Source organism: Colius striatus, chromosome 1 (assembly GCF_028858725.1).
Source record: "Colius striatus isolate bColStr4 chromosome 1, bColStr4.1.hap1, whole genome shotgun sequence".
Lineage (NCBI taxonomy): Eukaryota > Metazoa > Chordata > Aves > Coliiformes > Coliidae > Colius > Colius striatus.
The window spans coordinates 76,784,365-76,806,145 of record NC_084759.1 but is presented as its reverse complement, the minus strand read 5'-3'; the positions used below and the strand labels follow the sequence as shown (position 1 = coordinate 76,806,145).

Sequence of the window (21,781 nt, the reverse complement as noted above, 5' to 3'; positions counted from 1 at the left end):
TGGGACATTAGAGGAAGCAGTTACAGACCTGGATTTCACGCTAGGGATTGTGCTTAACTAGTCAGCAAAAGATAATGCTTAAGGCCTCCCAAAGGCCATTATTTGTTAGCAAATTTAACTTGGAGGTTTCATTTTCTACAAATATCTTCAAAATGGGTGATTAAGCAAAGATATTTTTCCTCTTATCAGCAGCTGTAAAGTTAGCAGAGGAGGAAACAGTATGACTAGAGAAGTTTTGAGTTTCCCAAGAAACAAAGGTAAAAACTAACCCCCCTGCATTAAAAAGGCTTTTTGTCATACTCACAAAGTCCAGCGCTTTGGTTAAAATCTTGTTTGCAATCTTAATTTCCCTTTCCTATGCAGCTGAGCAGGTCTTTCATTACTAGACTATGAATGATTCTATTTTTTCTCAAGATTCACTCAGTAAGCAGGCACTGTTAGTTTTCTTCTCTTTATTGACCAAACAACTTTTGTTGCAGTCAGTGCTTATTTGGTTGAAGAGACAGATGAAAATCTGTTATTAACACTCCCACACCTCGAGTTCTTTCAAGTGGTCACACAGAAGTGCACTCTTCTAACAAAGCACAGCATGCTGTAGAAGTCAGGATATGTCAGGGTAGAGGTTGTCTGTGGAGTTTCATATTCAGAGAGTCCCTGTGCTCATGCAACACAACACTCTCTATAGAAGCTGAGCACTATGAGAACAGGACCCATCAGTTACCTTGTATCATGTGTATCATGGAATGGTTGGGGTTGGAAGGGACCTCTTGAGATCACCTAGTCCAATCCCCTACTTGAGCAGATTCACCTCAATCAGGTCACACAGGAACGTGTTCAGGCAGGTTTGAAAACCTCCAGAGGAGACTCCACACCCTCCCTGGGCAGCCTGGGCCAGGGCTCCCTCACAGGAAAGAAGTTTCTCCGTAAGTTTAAGCGGAGCTTTTTGTGTTCCAGCTTTGATCCATTACCCCTAGTTGTATCACTGGACACTAGAGAAAAAAAGTGATGCTCCTTTTGACATCCACCTTTCAAATCCTTATAAGTATTAATGAGGTTCCCTCTCAGTTTCCTCTTCTCCAGGCTGAACAGTCCCAGATCATAAGGAAGATGTTCTAGTCCCCTGATCATCTTGGTGGCCCTGCGCTGGACTCTCTCCAGAAGTCCTCTGTCCTTCTTGAGCTGAGGAGCCCAGAACTGGACACAGGATTCCAGATGAGGCTTCACCAGGGCAGAGTAGAGGGGGAGCAGAACCTCCCTCAACCTGCTGGCCACACTCTTCTTGATGCATCCCAGGATGCCATTGACCTTCTTGGCCACAAGGGCACATTGCTGGGTCATGGTTATTATCAGCCAGGAAGTTATGAAGTTAGGCCAAGTAATGATCAAGATGAAAACTACTGATCGAGAAATAGGGAGCATGGGTCAGATGGCAACACATTTTTTTCCTATGAGTAACTATTTCTTGATCTGTATTACTGCCTGGAGATTTGAGACAGTAAGCAGGGGAAAATAGAAAAGGATCCCATCCTAATTTTCGTTGCTCTTAAAGAAATGGGCTTATTCCTTCCTAGTAAACCTTGAAGCCTGAAAGACGTCTGACATGCATGAGCTTCTGAAAGGAAACGGTCAAATATGTGAGCTGTTGTAAAGGGAGAGAAAACTGTACACAGCCTTCCACTGGAGGATGATGCAGTAGAAGAGCTGTCACATCTGCCAACTAAAAGTATTTTACAAGAGGACACAGCTCTTCCTTCCATGCTTTGAACGAAGCTGCAGTTGTCGCTGAGGTGTACCTCACTTACAGGAAAAACAAATCGCAGAATACATTCATGGTATCTTTCCCCTCTTCAAACTTATTATAGAGCTGTTCATGCTGGTACCTTCAACAGCACTGAAAAGCTCCAAGGAAGCTTCCAGAATGGTTTGTAGTTTTTAAGCAAAAAACTGTCTGGTGCTTCAGCCACCTCTAGCACAAAGGATAACATATATAGCAGTACAAAAGCACTGCTTTCTTAGAAGATTCTTGAAACAGAGATGATGTACCAGTGGGGAAGCAATCTAATTGGGAGCAGTTAAATCACTCCACAGCACATTAGCACTGAAGCTTACTTGAGAACATATCATCTGGCTGCAACCTGGTTTCCTGCACTACATACTGCTCAGTTGCTTTAGTACCTAAGTCAGGTAATGCCCTCCTTTGTTATTCAAATCTTACCCCCTTCCAGAAGAAATCAGTCTCAGGCACTAAGCAAAGAACAGATCCAATGAGAAAAATGAAAAGCAACCATCATGTAACTAGCCTATGACAGGTGCAAAGACAGGAAGGACTATCAAGGTTATGCACACAACTTCAATTTTTGCATTTCTTCATCTTCCAACAAAACACTATTTTTATGAAAGACTTTGTGTGTAGTATTAAACAAATAGTTTATAAATACTTTATATGGAAGCTGATAGAGAAAACCTAAAATGTAAAAGGCTGAACTGGAAGTTCCAGGTTTCAAATATGTTGTCAGTAACAGTATGATATTCTACAAGCAGAAACACAGGGACAGTCACAATAGATCATGCTGTTTGTAACCTGTTTCTAACCCACTTACAGTAGAATTCATAAAGGAGAAAACTTATATCTTACTTCTGGCAACAGCCATGCTGATCTTTCCTCTACCAATACTTTTTTGGGTCCTCCTGACAGGGAAGTTTTGTTCCTGCACCTATACTTGTTGCCACAGAAGCAATGAATTCCACAACCTACTCATGGTATGAAAATGTACTTTGTTCTTTTTCATCTGTTTCACAGGATTCTAGGATTTGTGAAGCAGTGATTAATCAATGCCTATTCACCTTTCGCATGTATGTCACCGCTTCCCAGATTTCCCACAGCCCACCTCAGCCAACTTTTTCCAAACTAAGCTGCCCTTCTTGTATTTAACCCTCCTTTATGTGGAAGTTGATCATCACCTCTTTTTTTGTTATTATCACTTTTTTCCATCCCATTAAATCCACTTTGAGCTAAGCTGACAAGAATTGCATGTCTCAAGAAGCAAATGTACTACAGATTTGAAGCAGCATAATGGTTTAATTTTCCATGTTTTCTATTTTGCTTCTTTTCTGGGTACTGCTCCTTTAAAAAAAAAAAAAAAAGACTAAGCAATTAATAGACACTGTGAAATTAATAGAAAATTGCAATTTTCCAGCCATGACCAAAACCAGTGATCTCCTCTCCCTCACAAGTGCTCCAGAATATTTGATAAAGATGTCATAGCAAAATGAACAAACAAAAGCAAATCTGGACCTTTCAGATTGGAAAACTCAGTTGAAGAGAAGCCAGATGAAGCAGTCTGCTGCTGTACACGTTAACTACAACAGCTAAACAAAAGGGTGGGAATACAGAAGGAGGGTTGCTAAAAGTAGGAAATTAATGTTGCAAAGTAGTTATACTTCCTAGCAACTTTTAAATCAAAGCTTCCTCAACTAAGTGCAGTATGTTTATCTTCCCTCAGTGTATATCTCTAGTTACTTATTCTATGAAGAGGCAATACTTGAGCTACTCATTTATTTTCTCTCTGCCTTCTCCCACCTCTTAGCAAATAACACATACATCAAAGACTATCACTGCTAAATCCTTCTCTATCTGTAGTGCAAGAGGAACAGTAAGCAAAACCCCAACATCACACCACATTAACAACTGGGACTTACCATCTGAAATTTTCTTCTTACTGAGTCCTCTTTCCGATTTGGAGACAGGAGTAGAAGAAAGGCGTCTTGAAGAAGATGCTCCTCTGCGTGGGGGCGTTAAAGGATTTTTAAAGACATCAACTTGCTCAGTTCTTTTGATGTATTTTTCATCTCTCAAATTGCTCAGAGGGGAATGCTGGGAGCTGGGATTATCTTCTAGAAGTTCAAGATGGGTATTCAAGGAGGGTCTGCTAACAGCAGGCTGTAGGAGTAAAGGAGACTGTACCTTTTTCAGCGTTCTGCTGGCAGCTGCACCTTGTATGACTCTGTGTTGGTAGTTCCTGTAAGCTTCTTCCAAATACTCCGCATCTTTTTCCAGCTCTTTCATTCTGGCCCTGGTTCGTGCCATACACTCCAGGTCAGAATCCGGAGAAGCGCTGCGTGGCTGGAGCTGTTGCCAAGAGCCAGCTCTTGGCACAGCATTGACCCTCATCACATCAGTCATAACCTGATTCTTCAGGATTGCACTATCTACATAAATATCATGAGGCACAGTTCTGTCACTGATGAAGTCAAGGACAGAGCGATCCACGAGTGAAGGCTTTGGATTCCGATACACTTCATTTTCCAGAGCTAAATGATAGCAAGAGAGAGCAATTGATAGTAAAGACTGAGAGAGAGAGATCCATAACAAAACCAAAGCAGCAAAACACGGCATATAAATTCCAATTTAATCAAAATTAAAATGGAATTGGCTACAATTTTAAGAATTTAATGGATTTATTTAAATGCATTTTTAATCCAAATGCATGGCTATAAATTATCACTGACATTAGTTTTTTAGATATCATAGAATCATCACACAATCATCATAGAATGGTAGGGTTGGAAGGGACCTTTAGAGATCATCTAGTCCAACCCCCTCCTGCAGAAGCAGGTTCACCTAGATCAGGTCACACAGGAACACATCCAGGTGGGTCTTGAAGACCTCCAAGGAAAGGGACTCCACACCCTCTCTGGGCAGCCTGTGCCAGAGCTCCCTCACCCTCAGAGTTAAACAGTTTTTTCTTATATTTAAATGGAATTTTTTGTGTTCCAGCTTCTTTCCATTACCCCTTGTCCTGTTGCTAGATAAAATATAAAAAAGGGATGTCCCAATCTCCTGACATCTACCATTTATATACTTACAAGTAAATATTAATGAGATCTATAATCCTACCTATATAAAACTACCTGAAGTATGCACTCTGCAATGTTACTTCTTAAATTATCATTAAATAAATAAAACTGAAACAATCACCACTTTGGATACATTATATCCAGTCATGCATTAAAAGGTGAGGGACAGGGGGCAGACAGGTCACAAGTCTTAACAGTTTCCTTTTCTTTAGACCAAAAAACAAACTCGGAGAAAAAACAATACAGCAGACACATAATGTTGGGTTTTAGACAAAAGTACTTCTCAAAAATTGACAGTTAAATTCAATGTTTTCAAACTATCTGCTTCCTGGGCGCTTGTATGCTTCAGTAAGCCCCAAAGACCAATCTATGTGGCTCTATCTCTCAGCAAAATGACCACCCTGTTTTTGTTCTACATAGATGGTTCTTCAATGACACCCTGAACCCTGATGCAAAATAAAAGTCCCTGCAGTACTTCCAGTCATTTAGTTAAAATGTTTATTTGCTATTTTGGCACTAACAAATTTCCAATTCCAAATGGTACCAGTACTTGTATCATATATGAAAATGTACATACGGGTCTACCAAATTACAGAAAGTGCTGCATATACTGAACTATGGTGCAACACATGCTGTATGGGACGTGTAATCATGTCAGAATTCAATTCCATATTTTCAGATTGAATATACAGGCCAAACTTTTATTTATCATACTTGATATTAGCAATTTGACACAGAAGCATCTTTAGAACTACATTTATTCAGCAGACTGAACTGCTTTACGCAAGTGCCTCTCTCTTTCCAATGCCCACAAGAGATGCAAGAAGTTATTAGCCTTGACAACAACTGTTTAAAAGTTAGATTTAAGTTTGTGATGTGTGCAATACAGTTTCAAATTTATTGGTCTAATTACAAACATTCAAGAATCAAAATGTATTAAACCATAATTTGCCTCCTAGAAAATGGTGATTATGTTATCACCAAACATTAATGTCTTCATACTGAGGAAAAACAGGCAATTAAAAAGTACAAGTATTCAGGGAGGAATATCTTCCATTCCTCCTATAGGCTTGTTTTCTGAAAGGAAGGAAAATTGCAGTAAGTCTGCTTTTCAAATTGGGCTTTTAAATAGATTTTAATTTTAAACTTGAAATCTGCTCCCTGGTGGTATTTTAGTTCTATGCAACTGAAGCTTTTTTTAAGCTTCTGGAAATTCTTACACTGGTTAGGTAAGTGCACTTCATAAAGGACTGCTCTGGTGTAAGATACAAACCTGCCTGCGTTTGTTTCAGCTGCAGTTTCAGTTCTTCAACCTGCACATTTAACTTTCTGACAGTAGCTTCAGAGTCCAACAGTTGGGTCTTTAACTGGGCACAATGCTCAACCTGTAGGAGATCAAAAAAAAACCAAACATCAACATAAACAAAAAAGAGTAATCTCAACTGGCTGAATACCTGATTCTAAATGTTTTTTTCAGGTCCAGTCAAACCATATACACACAGTATCCTAATGACCTGGAAAGATTTACTTTGGTTATGTGGGGTTAGGGAGGAGTTTAAGTCATTTTTGGAGTTGTTTCATTTTGTTTTCTGTACAGTTGTTTACTTTAATAATAAGCAGAGTACAAACAATTCTCATAAGTGCACACTAAACAGCCTGCACGGGCACATAGATAAATGAGAACAAGGTGACAGGAAGAAGAAAGGATTCAAATCCATTTGAAAAAGGAATTTACCTCACTTTGTAGCTGCTTTTCCAAAATCTGCCTATGACTTGTAAATTCATCCAGTGCCAGCTTTCTAGAATGTTCCACTCTTCTCAGCTCCACTTGGCAGGCCAAGTACTCCGCTGAGGGCTGTGACAGCTCTATCCAGAAAAAGAAATGTGCAGTACTTAGCCATAGAATAATTAGTGTGCACTTTTCTACATGATACCCCTTCAACATGTAAAGCTGACATATTTTTAGGAACACAACAGGGCTTTGTTTGAATAAAGTACTTAAGAACAAAGTTTTTGTTGGTGTAGTCATTTAAGAACTAGAACAGACTGTCCTATTTGGGAAGAAAAACACATATCCCTATCTTATGTACCTGGGTGTACATTTCTGCTCTCCTGCAATCTCAAATGCATATTAAAAATACTTGCCATTTTGTCAGTATAGTCAGGCAAGCATTTAAAAATCATAATACAATGTTCTTTTACCAGTACGAACCATACTAATGCTATGGTTAGAAAGATAGCACTGCTCTATTTCAAAGAGTGAAAGGGATAGTCTTCATATTATTATAGGTATCACATAATGGAGGATTTCTCCTATACAGACATTTTAAAGGAAATAAACTTACAATGTCAAGGACTGGTTCAATTTACAGAAATGTTAGCTGAGGTTTAATATAGCTACTAGTAAACATAATACAAATAATGCATTTTAATGAAAATGTATTTCTAAACAAATACTTGCAGGGAAACGGGCAAGAAAATTACTAAACCATTCACACTGACTGTCTCGAAGGTGCTGGTTCTCACTCCGAGTCTCATCCAACTGTTGCCTAAGTAGCTTATTCTGCACTTGAAGCTCCAATTTCTCCTCCTTTAGCAAAGGATAGTCTGATACCTCTTTCAGTTTTTCTGTCAACAACTGATTCTGTTTATTTAGCAGCAGAACCTGGGCCTTCGCTGATTCCAAATCCAGCTGCCAAGAAAGAACAGTTTAGAAGCTTATGAACTGCTGTACTACTGAGCAATTATGTTTATTTCATATTTTCTTCCTTTTTTTTGAAATGTACCCCAAATGCACTAATTAGAATGCAGCTTCTTTAAAATCATGTTTACAATTACCTCAAGTTCTTTCCTGCGTGATACAGCTTGCTTGAGTTCCTCCTTTTTTGAATTAACAGCAAGGGCTTCTTCACGCAAAAGCATGGCTTGCTCTGCAGGGAGGATTACATGTGCTGAGTTAAAATTAGTAGAGTATTACAGAAAAATCCCCGCTATCAGCAAAAAACAGTTGCTAAGTTGCTAAGCCCAACGTTTGATTTCATTCAAGACCTAGAAATGACTGAATGTCATATACACTCCTTCAAAATTATATAAAGCACACTCTGTATACATACATATGCACACAGACACTCCTTTAGAATTAAGCAAGTTAAATTCACATGTACATGATACACCATTTCTTCCACATGTCCCTAACTTTAAAATCTAAACACGTTATCTGTCCCAGCACTCCTCCTCCAGCTCCAATTAAACCACCTTGGGCACAATAAAAGTAGAGACTGGCAACCATTCAAAGGTTTGGCACCAGACTCTACTTGAGTTCAATTAGAGAATGAATGAGCTAGTAGGACTTCAGAAGGAGATGGGAAACCGGAAAAGTAAAATGTTTTACAGCCTCTGTGCAAAGCAGCAGCCCACAGCTCCCACTGCAAGGGGGAACAGCAAGGAGTTGCTGACCTGTCACTGCATCTAGCTAGATGTTTTGAAAAATGTATGTGGATGGCTTTCTGTCACCATTACTGAACACTGTGAGTGTTGACTAACAACAGTGTCTTGACACCTGTTAGCAAGAGCACTAGAGATAAACAGCTACTTTATTAAATCTCAGAGGGATGGTTACCTTTATTTTTTTTCTCATCTTCAGTAACTTTATTGGTTCTGGCTATGTATTCTTCTTTTAATTCAAGCTGGTATCTAGAAGTAAAAAGAATTATATATTTCCTAAGTATGTGTGTGCACACACACATGTGAATTTCTGTAAATTCTAGTCTTTTCCAGATTAAATTGTAATCACACAATTATTTATTGACAAAATTAGTCATTGCAGAGCCACTCAAACAGTTGGAAAGGACCCTGGCAATCACCTCATTCAACCACCTGCTCAAAAACAAGACTACTGCCAACTCTAGAGCAGGTCAGCTGTGGCTCTTCCCAGCCATGTCTTGAAAACCTCAAAGGATTTACATTCTACCACCTCCCTGGATGACCTGGATGACCTACACTACCCTCCTAGTAAAAGTTTTTTCCCCCCACATCCAAGTTGAATATTCCACAACATAATTTATGGTCCCAGCCATACGAACTCAGAGGTCATGCTTGATAATCCCAGAACTATCTTACCAGACCTTTACTGGGTCCTCTCCACTATCTTCATGACTTTCCTGAACTGGGGAGCTTAAACCTGAGCATGGTGTTCCTAGTATGGCCTGCACCAATGAAGGGGAAGCTTCCCTCAGGCTGTTGGCCATACTGCTACTAATGCCACCTCCCATGCTGTTTACCGTATTTGCCAGAGCATGCTTCTGACTCAGGTGTCAACCTGGCATTTACTGGAACTTCCAGATCCTCTTCAGAAATGCAGTTCCTCAGTCAATTCCTTTTCCCTGTTTTAACTACCTCATAGGGATGTTCTGAACTGAGTGCAGAGCTTTGGAGTATTCCTTGTTAAAATTCCTAAGGTTTATGTTGGCACAGACCCCAGGCTTATCAAAGTCTGTCTGAACTCAAACTCTGCCTTTTGTTCTGGAAGCCAGATTCATCCTTAATTAAGCATTCTGTTCAAAGTTCTTGAGGACATCCCGTGTCAACATCCAGATCCCGGATGGAGGTGTGGGACAGTACAGGTCCCAGCACTGGCCCCAGGGACTCTCTCCTCATCATTCTGCCTACTACACACTGAGCACTGCCCAGACACATCACTATTCACAGCCCAGCAGCCACTTAGCTTCACCGTTCAGTTTTACAGGAGCTAAGAAGGCTCAGCACTTCACATGCCTGGGAAACAAATTATAGATACTTGTAGGTATTGCCATATCCATCCTCCGTGTTTTCGCAAATGGTCCAGACTGCTCAGATTTTTCTCCCAATTACGGCATTTAATGCTCACCATAGAAATAGAAAAAAAGGGGACTCTTTTTCTAACAGGCATCATTTTTTCTATACAATAAATAGAGGTTCTTTGTTTCTTTTTATCAAGGATTTGGGACAAATGATTTATGAAGGATTTGGAAAGGTTTTGTCTTTCTAAGCATTTTCAGCACATCTAAAATATTTACTATGTAGATAAAATAAGCTAAGCAGCAGTTCATCTTTAAAATAATTTGCTTCTCTTCATGAATCAAAAGCACTTTACCAGCAATATTTGTAACTAGCTGTTATAGATAATATACCAAAGTGAGTCAATTAGTATAATTTCACTGTTCTGACAAAGCCCTCAAATCTACTCAGTTTCAGCTGAGGCATTGCCTCAAATGCAAAACCCACTCTTTAATTAAACTGCAGAGGAAAGATGTAAAGACACACTAACAAAGATAGTATTTATTGTCCACTGGCTTGCAATAGACAATAAGAATGCATCAGTCATTTGGTTTAACTGTCTAACTGAAAGACCTGTGCATGCCATCAAATACACACGAGCAATACCAGGCGGAGAGCACCTGTCTGCATTGAAGCAATCAAGTAATCCCTCAATTGACCAAAGCACCACAAGGAAGTGCAACAGTAAAGTTAGGATATACCCACTGCAATGTCTCAAAAGGAGTCTTACACTTCCAAAGAGTATTTCTAAGCAAATTCTTGGAAACTATGTTCAACTGAATGGTAGTCAAATAAAGAGAGTGATCTAGATCAGAGAATCCCTCTCCAAATGTGGGAAGGGGTTAAGGTAAGAGCCAATCTATCTGGACAATGGGTTAGTGTGGCTCTCACCCTTTTTCCAAGAAACCTACAATATCTCTTTAATGCCAGTTTCCCCTTCTTAGCTATTCTCCATCCATAAAACAGTCAGGTGTTTTAATTATGGTGAAAACAAGTCACTAATACCGCTTCTCATGCTCTGATCTAAACATACAACTAATGTCACATCTCTTTCCCAGATAACAATGCAGAATTCAAACAATAATGTAACCTATAATCAGAAGAGAATTCTTTTCTACAGCAAGCTTTTTCTGAACCCAACAGAACATTTTGTCTTAGTAGAAAAGAGTTAAGCAGTAATACAGAGAATTCAAGCTGAGCAAAACAAAATCAAAAGTGTGCATTTTCAAAGTCCTTGCTTTGCTACTCTTTTAAAAAGAAATCCTACAGAATTATTGAGAATTATAATTAGAGACAAACAAAAAATTTACTTTAAGAGTTCTGTCTTAAGTGTTTGGTCATACGTCTCCTCCATGTTCTTCACAGCCACCTCCCGACGTCGAAGTGCATCATCAATAGCCTTATTTTTCTCTTCCTGAAGTTTCTGAGTGCTGAAATATCCATAAACATACAGACAATGGTCAGTTATAAAGCCAAAACTTCAAGGTTTTTGTTTTTTTAAAATCATATGTAGAGACATCAGAGGGAAATGTGCTTGCTTGGAACACTGTAGCATCTTTAAATTATCATCAGAATCTGTCACTGTAATTCATTAAGAACAAGGAGATGTGACACAAACTAAATTTTCCTATTTAAAATCCAGCAACAATCAATTATGCAGCTATCCCAGGTTAACCCTAACTCAGTTTCCCACACCAGAAAGCATTCAGAAGGGACAGTGCCAAGTATGCCACTCTATCAGCACCCTCTGCTGGGTTGTTAAGAAAAAAAGTTTGTTATCAGGATACTCATTTTGCTACAAAAAAACCCCCTAGATGGCAAAGTAATAACATTAAGTAGTATTGAAAACCTGGACAAAAATGGTTTAGTTATTTTTTTATTTAACTAAACAAAACTGATCTTACCTAGGACAAGTCAAAAAAACCCCAAAAGAAGAAGCCAGGATTAAGAAAAGCAAACTACCATATGGATGCCTTGCGAGTGTAAGGATGATATACTGTGTTGTTTGAGGTTTGTTGGGTTTTTTTTTTAAACTTTTCATCTAAGCATTTCAAAGCAAATATCTGTCTCCTTGTCTTCAAAGTGATGCTGCAATTTTTTGGTTGGACAAGGAGGAACAGAAATAAACCCCAAATATCTTCTTCTATGAGGCATCTTTGCTCATAGTCACAGTATACAACAGTGCTCAAAATGCAAACCACAACTTTTGGGATACATAACCTACTTCAACATCATAGAATTACCATGATTTCCAGAAAAAGGACAATGCCATCACATTGTATATGCCTTTCAACAACTCACATTTCAAATGCCTCAATTCTTTGCTTCAGTTCCGCCTCTCTGGTCCTTACGACTTCAATGTCTTTCAGTAGACTTTGTCTCTGAGCGTATACTTCCTTGGCTTCTATCTGAATCAAAAAATATTATCTCTAGTTTTACTTCACACTTTATACAGGTATGTACTGTTAAACAGGTTCAAATATTCAAGGATTCTTTTTCAGGAACTGGTCTTACTCCAATAAACATTATTTATTTAGTTATAATTTGAAATAACATCCAGAATCGATTTCAGCTTTTTTGCTTCTTTTTTCCTTTTATGCTGAGTAAAATTGCTTTAGATGGAGTCACCATTGGCTACCTGTACATACTTTTCTTTCAAGAAATAGCACTGACTAAAACTTATGCAAAAGAAAAAACTAGTTTCGAAAAATTACGGATTAAACACGTTCAAACATCTGGGGTTTTTTATTAATAGGTTTTTTAGGTTCATCATAAAAACTAAATTGGAAAAAAAAAGGTCAAAAACCCTTGATAAAATATGATTTAAAACTGAAACTAAGTCAACCAGCAATCTTTCAGGTTTTGCAGTTTAACTTACAGAAATAAAATTACAAAAGGAGTTTTCCAAGTGATGAACACAGATCTTACTTACTAAGAAAAAAATAGCTTTTCTTGTTCTTAAGCAAACAAGGCATTTCTTCTCTCCAGAGAAATAACAATTGCCTAAGACAAAGAAAATTATTATTTTGCCATATGGGTGCTCACGTCAAGTTTGCAAATCACATGCACTTGACAGTGCTGAAAGACTTAGCTGCTGTACCTCGACAAACTGATCCATTTTTTTGCACAAGTCATATTTCCTGGCCATAAAGTTATGTTAGTAAAGTGTTAAACGACAGAACACTGGCACAGGCTGCTGAGGGAGGGTGTGGGGTCTCCTTCCTTGGAGGGCTTCAAAACCCACCTGGACATGTTCCTGTGTGACCTGATCTAGGTGACCCTGCTTCTGCAGGGGGGTTGGACTAGATGATTTCTAAGGGTCCCTTCCAATTGCTACCATTCTATGATTCTATGACATTCTACCTTTAATGTAAATACACTTCAACTTGGTAGAGCTCCTGGCCTCTGTTAAAACAGAGTCCCCGGGTAAATGAAGCATATACTTTCCAGTAACTGCAGAAAGTGCAAAGAGCAACCAAATACTCATACACAATAATTGATGGATGTGTTGATCTAGTTTAAAAAAAACCAAAAAACAAAAAACCAAACTGGATGAATTTCACACCCACAGAAGAAGGCTGTTAGTGTAAAATAGACAGTTTTCTTCTAAAGACATAACCATGAAAGACGTTCATAGCACAGTGATAAAACGCTTAATTTTGAGACTGGAAAGAGGTCAACAGTAGAAATTGGTATATAACGATCTATATATAGACCTACATGATTATTCTGTTAACCAATACCATGTGCTTACAGCAGGAGAGGGAGACCAAAATCAAACCACAACAGCAAAAAAAAAGAGAGCAAAAAACCAGTTAGTATTTGTAGATGACTATTATTTAGATAGCAGGGAGGTGGCTAAGCAAACAGGCAACAGAACAGTATGCAAACTATTCCTACAAAAAATGAAAAGTAATGGAGATCAGGAGAAGCAGTTTAGAACTACATACTATACACAAATTATTGTGTGCTGCAGCGACAGCTAGTACTCTGGCAAAATATCAAGAGCTAACAGCCCAAAGGAGTAACTCAACAACAAAAAAAGCATTCAAAGAAACAAAATGAGATGCTACCTTACAGAAAAGACAATGGCTATTAATAACGTCCAACACACAATGACATACAGAAATGGCATATCCATAACATACAGACTATATATTCCATTTAGAGTCTTTCTTAGCAACTGAAAAAATTATAGTGCTACTAGAAGCTATGTTCAACAGTCTGTTAAAAAATTCTTAGTGATCTGAATTCAGCAAAGGTATTAAAAGAGGTTTAAAAGTACTTATTACATTTCAATCCTTCAATCCTAGCTCACAGAACTGTTCCTTTGCCACCCAGCTCTACTTAGATATTTACTCATATTCATTCTTGCAGTTGCTAAATGTGTTCCACTATTTATAAGAATAAAAGTAAATTCAAAGTATCCGCTAATGAGCCAAATAAGATCTGAGGGTAAATCTCACAAAGATAAAAGAACAGTTTCATCAAGTCATTGAATTGTTTCATACTAGATCGAGAAAAAACATTTAGAACTTTACCTCTTGTTGCTTTTGAAGCCTCTCAATAGCATTCCTTTCACGAGAAATCAAGGCCTCAGACTTTGCTTGATGTGTCCTCTCCAACTCATGACGTAGCTCAGAGATTTCTTTCTGTGTCTGCGCTTTCTCCTCCATTTTAATCTTTGCTATTTCAACTTCTTTAAAATGTTCTAGCTTTTACATAAAAGAGGAAAAAAGGATTAAGTAGATCCATCTTTAAATCTATTAAGACAATCCTCAGACAATGCAAAATTTCACCTAGAAATTCTTGTTAGGAAATCATAATTTGCTGATTTGTGATAAAAGTGTCTTAGCAGCATATACTATTTGCAGGTCTCACATAGCTGTCACACTTTTATCTGGCATCTCGAAGTAGATTTTACACAAAACTAATAGCTTTAGACTATGAATACTAATAGCTTTAGAGGCCTATGAAGAAAAAAAAACACACTGCATGAGCAAGCTTGCAATTGAAGAACAGTCCCACTCTAACTCCTCCTTTAATACTGCCTCTATTCTTATCCCTTTTCCAAAGAACCACTTTTGGTTGGGGATGCAAGAAGTGGCAGAAGCAGGCTCACCCTGCATTGTTCAAAAGGAAGAGAAATTCATCTGGACACATATAAAGCTGCCAGCGTGTAAAAAAACTTACACAATGTGTAACTCCACATAAATTGAGTTATGGAAACAGAAATGCTGATTCACAGACTCAGCACAACTGAAGAAAACAAATGCATACAAACAGGAAAGCATGTCTCTTGCAACTGCACAGAAGAATCAGAGGGAACATGCCTCCATACGGTGTATGAGGTGCAATACACACAAGAACAAATGGGGTTATAACGAATTATAATAAAAATTTGGAAGGAAATAGATAGCAAACAAGAAAAAAAAGTGAGAAAATGAGCAAAAGAATAAATACAGAATGACAAGAAATTTGTGAGAATGGAGAAAACAGGTTAAAGAGAAAGGAAAAAGTATGGTAGGAATGTCTGGTTGAGGAATTCAGGTGGCACAAATGTTGTGAAACATTCGGTGGCTAGACAGTACAGCATCACTTCTATACACACAAATTGGATTAGAAATGTCTTACACTAATTCAAGTCACATTGCTAAGGAATCCGTGTAAAGTTAACTGAATTTAGAAGTTATTTATATCTGGTTAAGACTCCAATCTCCTTTGTCACAATCGCTTTGCTTAAACTGAAACAAACTTAACAACAACAGGAATTAACATGTGTTAAAAACTAAAAAGACAGTGCCCTGCTGGGGAATAAAGACTAAATGAAAAATGAAGGTGAAATACACTCGTGGTTTTATGTCTCCATCCTTCTACTTGTCTAGCTGAATAAATACAACTAAACTGATTTTCTCAAACACTTTATGAGCAGAACAGTGACTCTAAAGGTATGTCTAGAAAATCTGAGGATTGGATTATCATTTTTATATCCAAATAAACCACTGATCTTGACACAAACTCATGGAAAAAACAGTATTTAAATGAATTCCAGGTAACTTTTTTTCTAGCCAAATAAACTGATGATTTTGACAGAAATTGATGGAAAAAACTCCCTATATTTAAATGAACCCCGGTATATTCTCTCTGTTCCATTTACCAGACATAAGGATTATTGACAGATTATCTGACTAAAAAAAAAATTTAATTTTATTCCCAAAATGAAGGAAAATTCTCTAACAGAGCTGTCTTCAATTCTAGGAAGGAAAAAAACACAGAAATAATTCACATTATTGTCTGTTAACGATTTCAGTGTTTCTGTGTAATGCTTTGAAATAGTATGCAAATTCTCATCAGTATTAAATATTAACTCAACTACCTGTCAAGCTACACAGCAGCAATTCACATGTCTCAGTAGCTACGCCTCACATTGAAATTCAAGCTTCAAAATCTTAATTGGATGGAAAATGAATTGTGCAACTAAGCAGAGTAAGCATTTCTCCATATAAGAAAATAATCAAAGGGCAAACAAAATTTACCAAATTAATACAATCAAAATAAGAAAAAGTTGTGTTATAAATGAACATCAGAATAAAAAGCTTCACATTCTGTGCCCATTTAACATAAAAGGGGATGAAAACATCTACATTGTCTCTCAGCAAATTATATTGCACATTTATATTGCATTTAATCAGCCCTTTGTGTTTCTTCTAACTCACTGTTACATCTTCTCTTTCCATTTACCACATTTAAAGTTTGTTCCCCACAAAGTCAAAATTAACAAATGTCTCACATTCAATGACCAGAGTTATTACCTTTTGATGCATTTCTGCTTGAAGCTGCATCTCTATTTCTTTTCTATATTCACAAAGTTTTACTTCTAAAGATTCGTATTTCTGATGTTGGGGGTAAGAGTCTGCAAACTGTTCATCGATCAGCTGAAGCTTCTCAGCTATAAAGAGAGCAACACATCCATCATAATTTATAAACAGTCACCACAGCTACCCCACCAAAGACTGTAGGAACCTGTCTCTCTGTAAGAAGCTCCTTAATTTACCCAAGTAGCACTGTCATAGAAAGAACTGTGTGGTACAAAAGCAGAGGTAGCACGGAAATGCCATTTATCAGCTCTATGCCACACAATATATACCTGGGAGAAGGCACTTAGATGTTTAAGCACTATTTGTGGTATTACACAGTCATGGATGGACCAGAATTTTCTTTTGCATGCAACTGACAGGTGTTTTGTGTGACTAATAGCATGTATACTATAATTCAAGAACTCCCAGTCTATGTCTAACTTTCACTGAAACACTATCATCGAAAGAGAAGCAAGGCATGCATCTACAATTACACTTACCAGGACAAATCTCAGCACATAACATTTGCAATCTAATATGGTAAAACTCTCAGCTAAATGCCTCAGAAAACATCTGAGCTATTAAAAATAAAAAAAAGAAACCACCAACAGGACTTTTGTCATACTTTAAGAAAGGTTATAAAAATTGGTGTACTAGTGATAGGTATGACCTTTATGTATTATTACTTTAAGCTGCATTTGAGTAGGTGATGACTGAATCATGTTCAGACAATTTATGAACCCACACCACTATCAAAATGAAAGTATTTGGGGAGACCTGCTTACAGTGGTTGCACTTACCAAGAGATTCTCTGTAAGGAGGAACTGAGGTTGTCTGAGATTCTGTGTCATGAGTTTCCTTACTTAGATGATGTTCTGTAAGTTCAATTAAAATCTGCATAAGAAAACCTATCAAGATTCAAAATATTAGTTAGTTCTGATTTAATACCAAATCTGAAATTTTAAGCCTGTAATTAATCAAGTCATTTTCACTAAACAAGAAAACTTAATTTCCAGAAAGACAAGAATTTAAATAAAAATCAATACCAGCAATCTATTATGATTTTTATTATAAGCATATTCCAATCAATCCCATTCTGCAAAAGCTGTTCCTTTGCGACTTTTACTTTCATCCCTTTCTCTTTGACTACCCAGGTCATTTGACAGAGCAGATTATTACTACTCTTTGAGGTCACTGGACAACAGGGGTTTCTGAAGATCAAGCTACTTTAGTTTATAAAACATAGCTAGGTTTCATCATGCAGGTAAAAGAATTACTTGTTATATAAAACAATGGAAAGTTGATTAAATCTGTAATTAGTTTTGAAGTATGTAATCCAAGTTAATACAGTCAGTTATAAACACAAACCAAATTCTGAGCTTGCCCAAGTTATTGTGAAAAGCTGCCAAAGAGCATTATATTTAATACCTGATTAGGCATCTTTTCATATTTATACCATTCAAGTAATTTATCTGTAGGTGAAAGTTAATACTTAATCCACACCACAAATACATATTTGATAGTCTTCAAATACAATATTCATCAAGTTTCAAAATCTTCCTCAATCTGCATTATTCTATACCAACATATACTCAAGAAATCTGAATTTTTATTGCTAGTATCTTAATAAAAATGAAGCTGACACGATCATGTATGTCTGCCTCACGTATAAATATCTCGTACCTTTATTCTCCTTCCGAGTTCCTGAAGTCTGTAAAAAAAAACCCAGAAAACATTTTAGCCAGTCTGTTTCATCACAATTGTAACTTAAGCTTATTTTCAAAACCAAAATAATTTTACCAGCGATTTGTAAAGAGTGGATTTTGGATTGATCCTCATTAACTGAAGAAGATCTTGCATAGTCCACAGCTTTCGGAAGGAATAAGAAAAAAGTTAGATAAAGTTAACCACTTGAAAAACATTTTCAATACATAACAGGCACTATTTTACAGTGATAGAATGTTTTCCATTTAGGAAAGATCTACTCATCACCTTGTAAAAGAGGTGTGCTGTTCTAATATTGCATTTACTTATCTTCACTACCCAAGACGCACAGCAGCCAGTGTGCAGTTTCCTGACCAACTAAAGCTGCAAAGAGATATAGTTTTGTTTCCTCCCCATCCCATACACGCCTTTGCTACTTTCTATGCCTCTTCTCTTGATTTATCATACAAACCAGATGAGCTCATTAGCTCAAATCATGACTAACTACTCACCAGGTTAAAAAAAAAACAAAAAATGAGTTAGAAACAACTTCACCCTATCACATACTCAGAGAGAAGAAACGAAGAGAGAGGGAGAATTGTCTTTTCACTCCAGGTTGTACTTAAAACATCTCTCCATCTCCCAAAAGCAAAGCTGCCAGAAGTCTTAAAAGAGGTAAATGACTGAACTCACCTTCTTCTTCTCTAATCCGCTTTCTGGAAAGAAAACAGAAAGTGAATACTCATAGCCACATCTCTGTAGATGATCTGCCACCAAACTGTTGGAAGCTGTGATCAAAAGTGAACTCTCATCACTTGGAACAGCCCGTGGCTGAAGTTCTCCATTTAAGATGGGATGCATTAGTTCATGGATTAGCTGGTTTCGGAGCTGTGTCTGATACAGAAAAGACATTATTTTCTCAGTTCACATGTTATTCAGTAGCAGTTTTTAGTTTTAAAAATTCACAGGGAGTATCATTTTACTTGTATAGGTTATATTACATCCTACACAACAGAAAAGGGCAGACTAACTGGCAAAATTTAGAAGAGTGCTTGGGACACTGTGCCTTTCTTCAAAATGCCCTAATGGTTGCTACAGGGATCTTTGGCTTTCCGTCAAGATATATCAAATGTAGTAGCATTTATTTATTATGTAGGAGCAAAAGAAGTACTCGTCTCAGTCAAGATCTCGCATAAACTAGTACCCTCAGCTTGTTCTTCCCTCTAGCTTAAATAAAGCCTGCCTAATGTGACCTCACTTTCAGGTGCACTTGGAAAACTCACTAGTCCTCTTCCAAATCTCATATCAAGAAACTGCCAGTGCCATCTCAAAACCAGATGGGAAAAAACCAAACAAACAGGAAATTCAATGTCCTTAATACCAATTATTTTGTAGAGATGCAAAAAGATACTCATTAAAAATAAAAAATCCTACAGGCACTAATAATTATATTGCAAGTTTTATTATTTATTTGCATTCTATGAGATAAAATAGAGAAAAAAAGTGATCTAAAATCAGGTAGTCTCCTCCTGTAAAAGGAAGAAATAATCTTTTAAGTTTTCAACAGCAGGTATGCAATAGTGATACAGTTGATTAAGTAGGATGTTACCAAAAATGGGATGAAATACTAAATGCTTACCAAAACTTAACAAAGCTAGATAATCAGAGTAGCCTGGTATTTTAGCATGCTTTCTTGAGAAGTTAGGCTGACAACAGAGAAAAAAAAGAAGACAACTGCAAAAATTGTTCTCATTAATTTCTGAACTTGTCTGATTTCAGACAACTTTTACACAGATGACACTGTCACAAAAACAATTGAGACCACTAACCTCTTATACATCTCATAATAAAGACCTAAATTCCTGTCCCTGTTATGGGAAGGCAGAAATTTTTTGGTTTATGTAGTGAATGACCAATATCTGTAGCTCCAGATCTGCCCTGCCTCTTACCAGCAGAGGTAGTCAGGTAAGACCATGACAAAGTTGAGACAATTCTCATTAGAAGATGCAAAACCATTTGCAGGAATCCCTAAGAAACCCAACTGTATTCATTCTTCATCTCAGAAAAGCTACAAAATCTTTAATGTGATTTAAACCTTCTAGACAATGAAAACAAACATATAGCATGCCACCTGACAGACTATTACTTAAGTGAAACAAGAAATGGTTCAAGCATCGCAAGCTTGGCATGGAAATCACTAAGGGGGAAACATGTCAGTTTGAATAGGGAGTTCTTGGCCATAAACTTATCAGTGGTACTCTTAAAATATAGAACTTGATTTATAATTTTTTTAACTTTATTGAGTTTGATACGAAAAGTAGGAACAAAAAAAGAATTTTATGGTGAAACTTTATGTGTATAGAAGTATAGAAAGATCAAGGTGTCATAAAAATAAAACAATCAGATGACGTTTAAGGACTAGCAAAACTGAAACTGCATGCAATATAACATTTCAGCATTTAAGGCCTGATACAAATTTCTGGCTGTAACACAGGGGATTTAGTGTTTGGAGAATGTGAGATGTGGATGTGTCAGTCAAACAATGACTAGCACTACAAATATAACACATCTTAAAAAGAGATACACACAGCCTTCCACATACTCTCAAAAACAGGGAAAAATTAATACCATTTTAAACTTTGTCTGGAAAACTCAAAACAATCACGATCTCCTTCCACTGAAAATAGGGGGAAAGACCAAAGTGATGTGAGGATTACTGGTGTAATCCGCAATGAGACTACTGCACCTCAACTCAGCATTGTGGAAAAGAATGCTAAAGAAAAGGTATGACTGCTGCCTATAAATTCCTCAAAAGGAGCAAGAGCTACTTAAACTGACAGATCTTTTGAGCACAAGAATAAAAGGCCAGAGCAACCATAAATAAACCCAGGCTGAAAATCAGAACAAGATTCCACTCTTGAACACAACCATATTCTAAGACATTCTCCTCAATGAGCAGACAAGGAGGAAACGTCTCAAATAGTTTTTAGGAGTATTTTAGAAGGATAATTCATATACTGCGCTTATTTACAGTAGATAATAAACAGACTCTGTGACTTAAGAGATCCTTTCCTGTCCTATATTCTTGTCTATTCCTCTCTTTTCCCTGCTTGACATTTTTTTTTGAGTATTAATATTTTCAAAGATCTGATACAGGCCTTTAACCTATAGTCTCTGAGGCTTACCCCTAGTGAAGCACATTCTGTTTAGAAAGAACATAATATATTGCAAAAAAAACCCAACAAAAAAACCAACCAAAACTGAATACCAATGAAGACTGGGAAAAAAATAATACATTCGAGGAGATTGTGAAACACTGGGAATTGGCATGACTTTCAGTGTTTTCAGTGTTAAGCAGTACAGCAAACTACTGGTAGCACCTTCCAAAAATTAAGCACACCTTCAATGTGTCCAGTACACCTCGGTTCTTAAAAGTCTGATACAGCCTTTTGCGGAGTTCATCTTGGGACAGTGTCTCACTTTCAACAGAAGCCATCGTGCCCTGAAATCCAGAACAAACTTGGTTTGCGAGAGAAAAGGAATAACAA

The 21,781-nt window shown here is 37.2% G+C and overlaps 1 protein-coding gene across 2 annotated transcripts in view; it reads right to left on the bottom strand.

Moving 5' to 3' along the window:
- Window positions 1-21,781, bottom strand: part of OFD1 (OFD1 centriole and centriolar satellite protein) — a 35,917-nt gene that overhangs the window by 13,872 nt on the left and 264 nt on the right. For both annotated transcript variants that reach the window (XM_061998839.1, XM_061998847.1), the window contains exons 2-16: window positions 21,634-21,735; window positions 18,927-19,127; window positions 18,330-18,398; window positions 18,213-18,240; window positions 17,330-17,437; window positions 16,485-16,621; window positions 14,214-14,387; window positions 11,974-12,080; window positions 10,983-11,102; window positions 8,477-8,550; window positions 7,696-7,787; window positions 7,360-7,549; window positions 6,593-6,723; window positions 6,131-6,242; window positions 3,700-4,311 (exon numbers count right to left, since the gene is read on the bottom strand). In XM_061998839.1, the coding sequence (XP_061854823.1) occupies window positions 3,700-4,311; window positions 6,131-6,242; window positions 6,593-6,723; window positions 7,360-7,549; window positions 7,696-7,787; window positions 8,477-8,550; window positions 10,983-11,102; window positions 11,974-12,080; window positions 14,214-14,387; window positions 16,485-16,621; window positions 17,330-17,437; window positions 18,213-18,240; window positions 18,330-18,398; window positions 18,927-19,127; window positions 21,634-21,729 (2,251 nt within the window). In that variant the 5' untranslated portion in view covers window positions 21,730-21,735. The remainder of the gene's footprint in view (window positions 1-3,699; window positions 4,312-6,130; window positions 6,243-6,592; window positions 6,724-7,359; window positions 7,550-7,695; window positions 7,788-8,476; window positions 8,551-10,982; window positions 11,103-11,973; window positions 12,081-14,213; window positions 14,388-16,484; window positions 16,622-17,329; window positions 17,438-18,212; window positions 18,241-18,329; window positions 18,399-18,926; window positions 19,128-21,633; window positions 21,736-21,781) is intronic.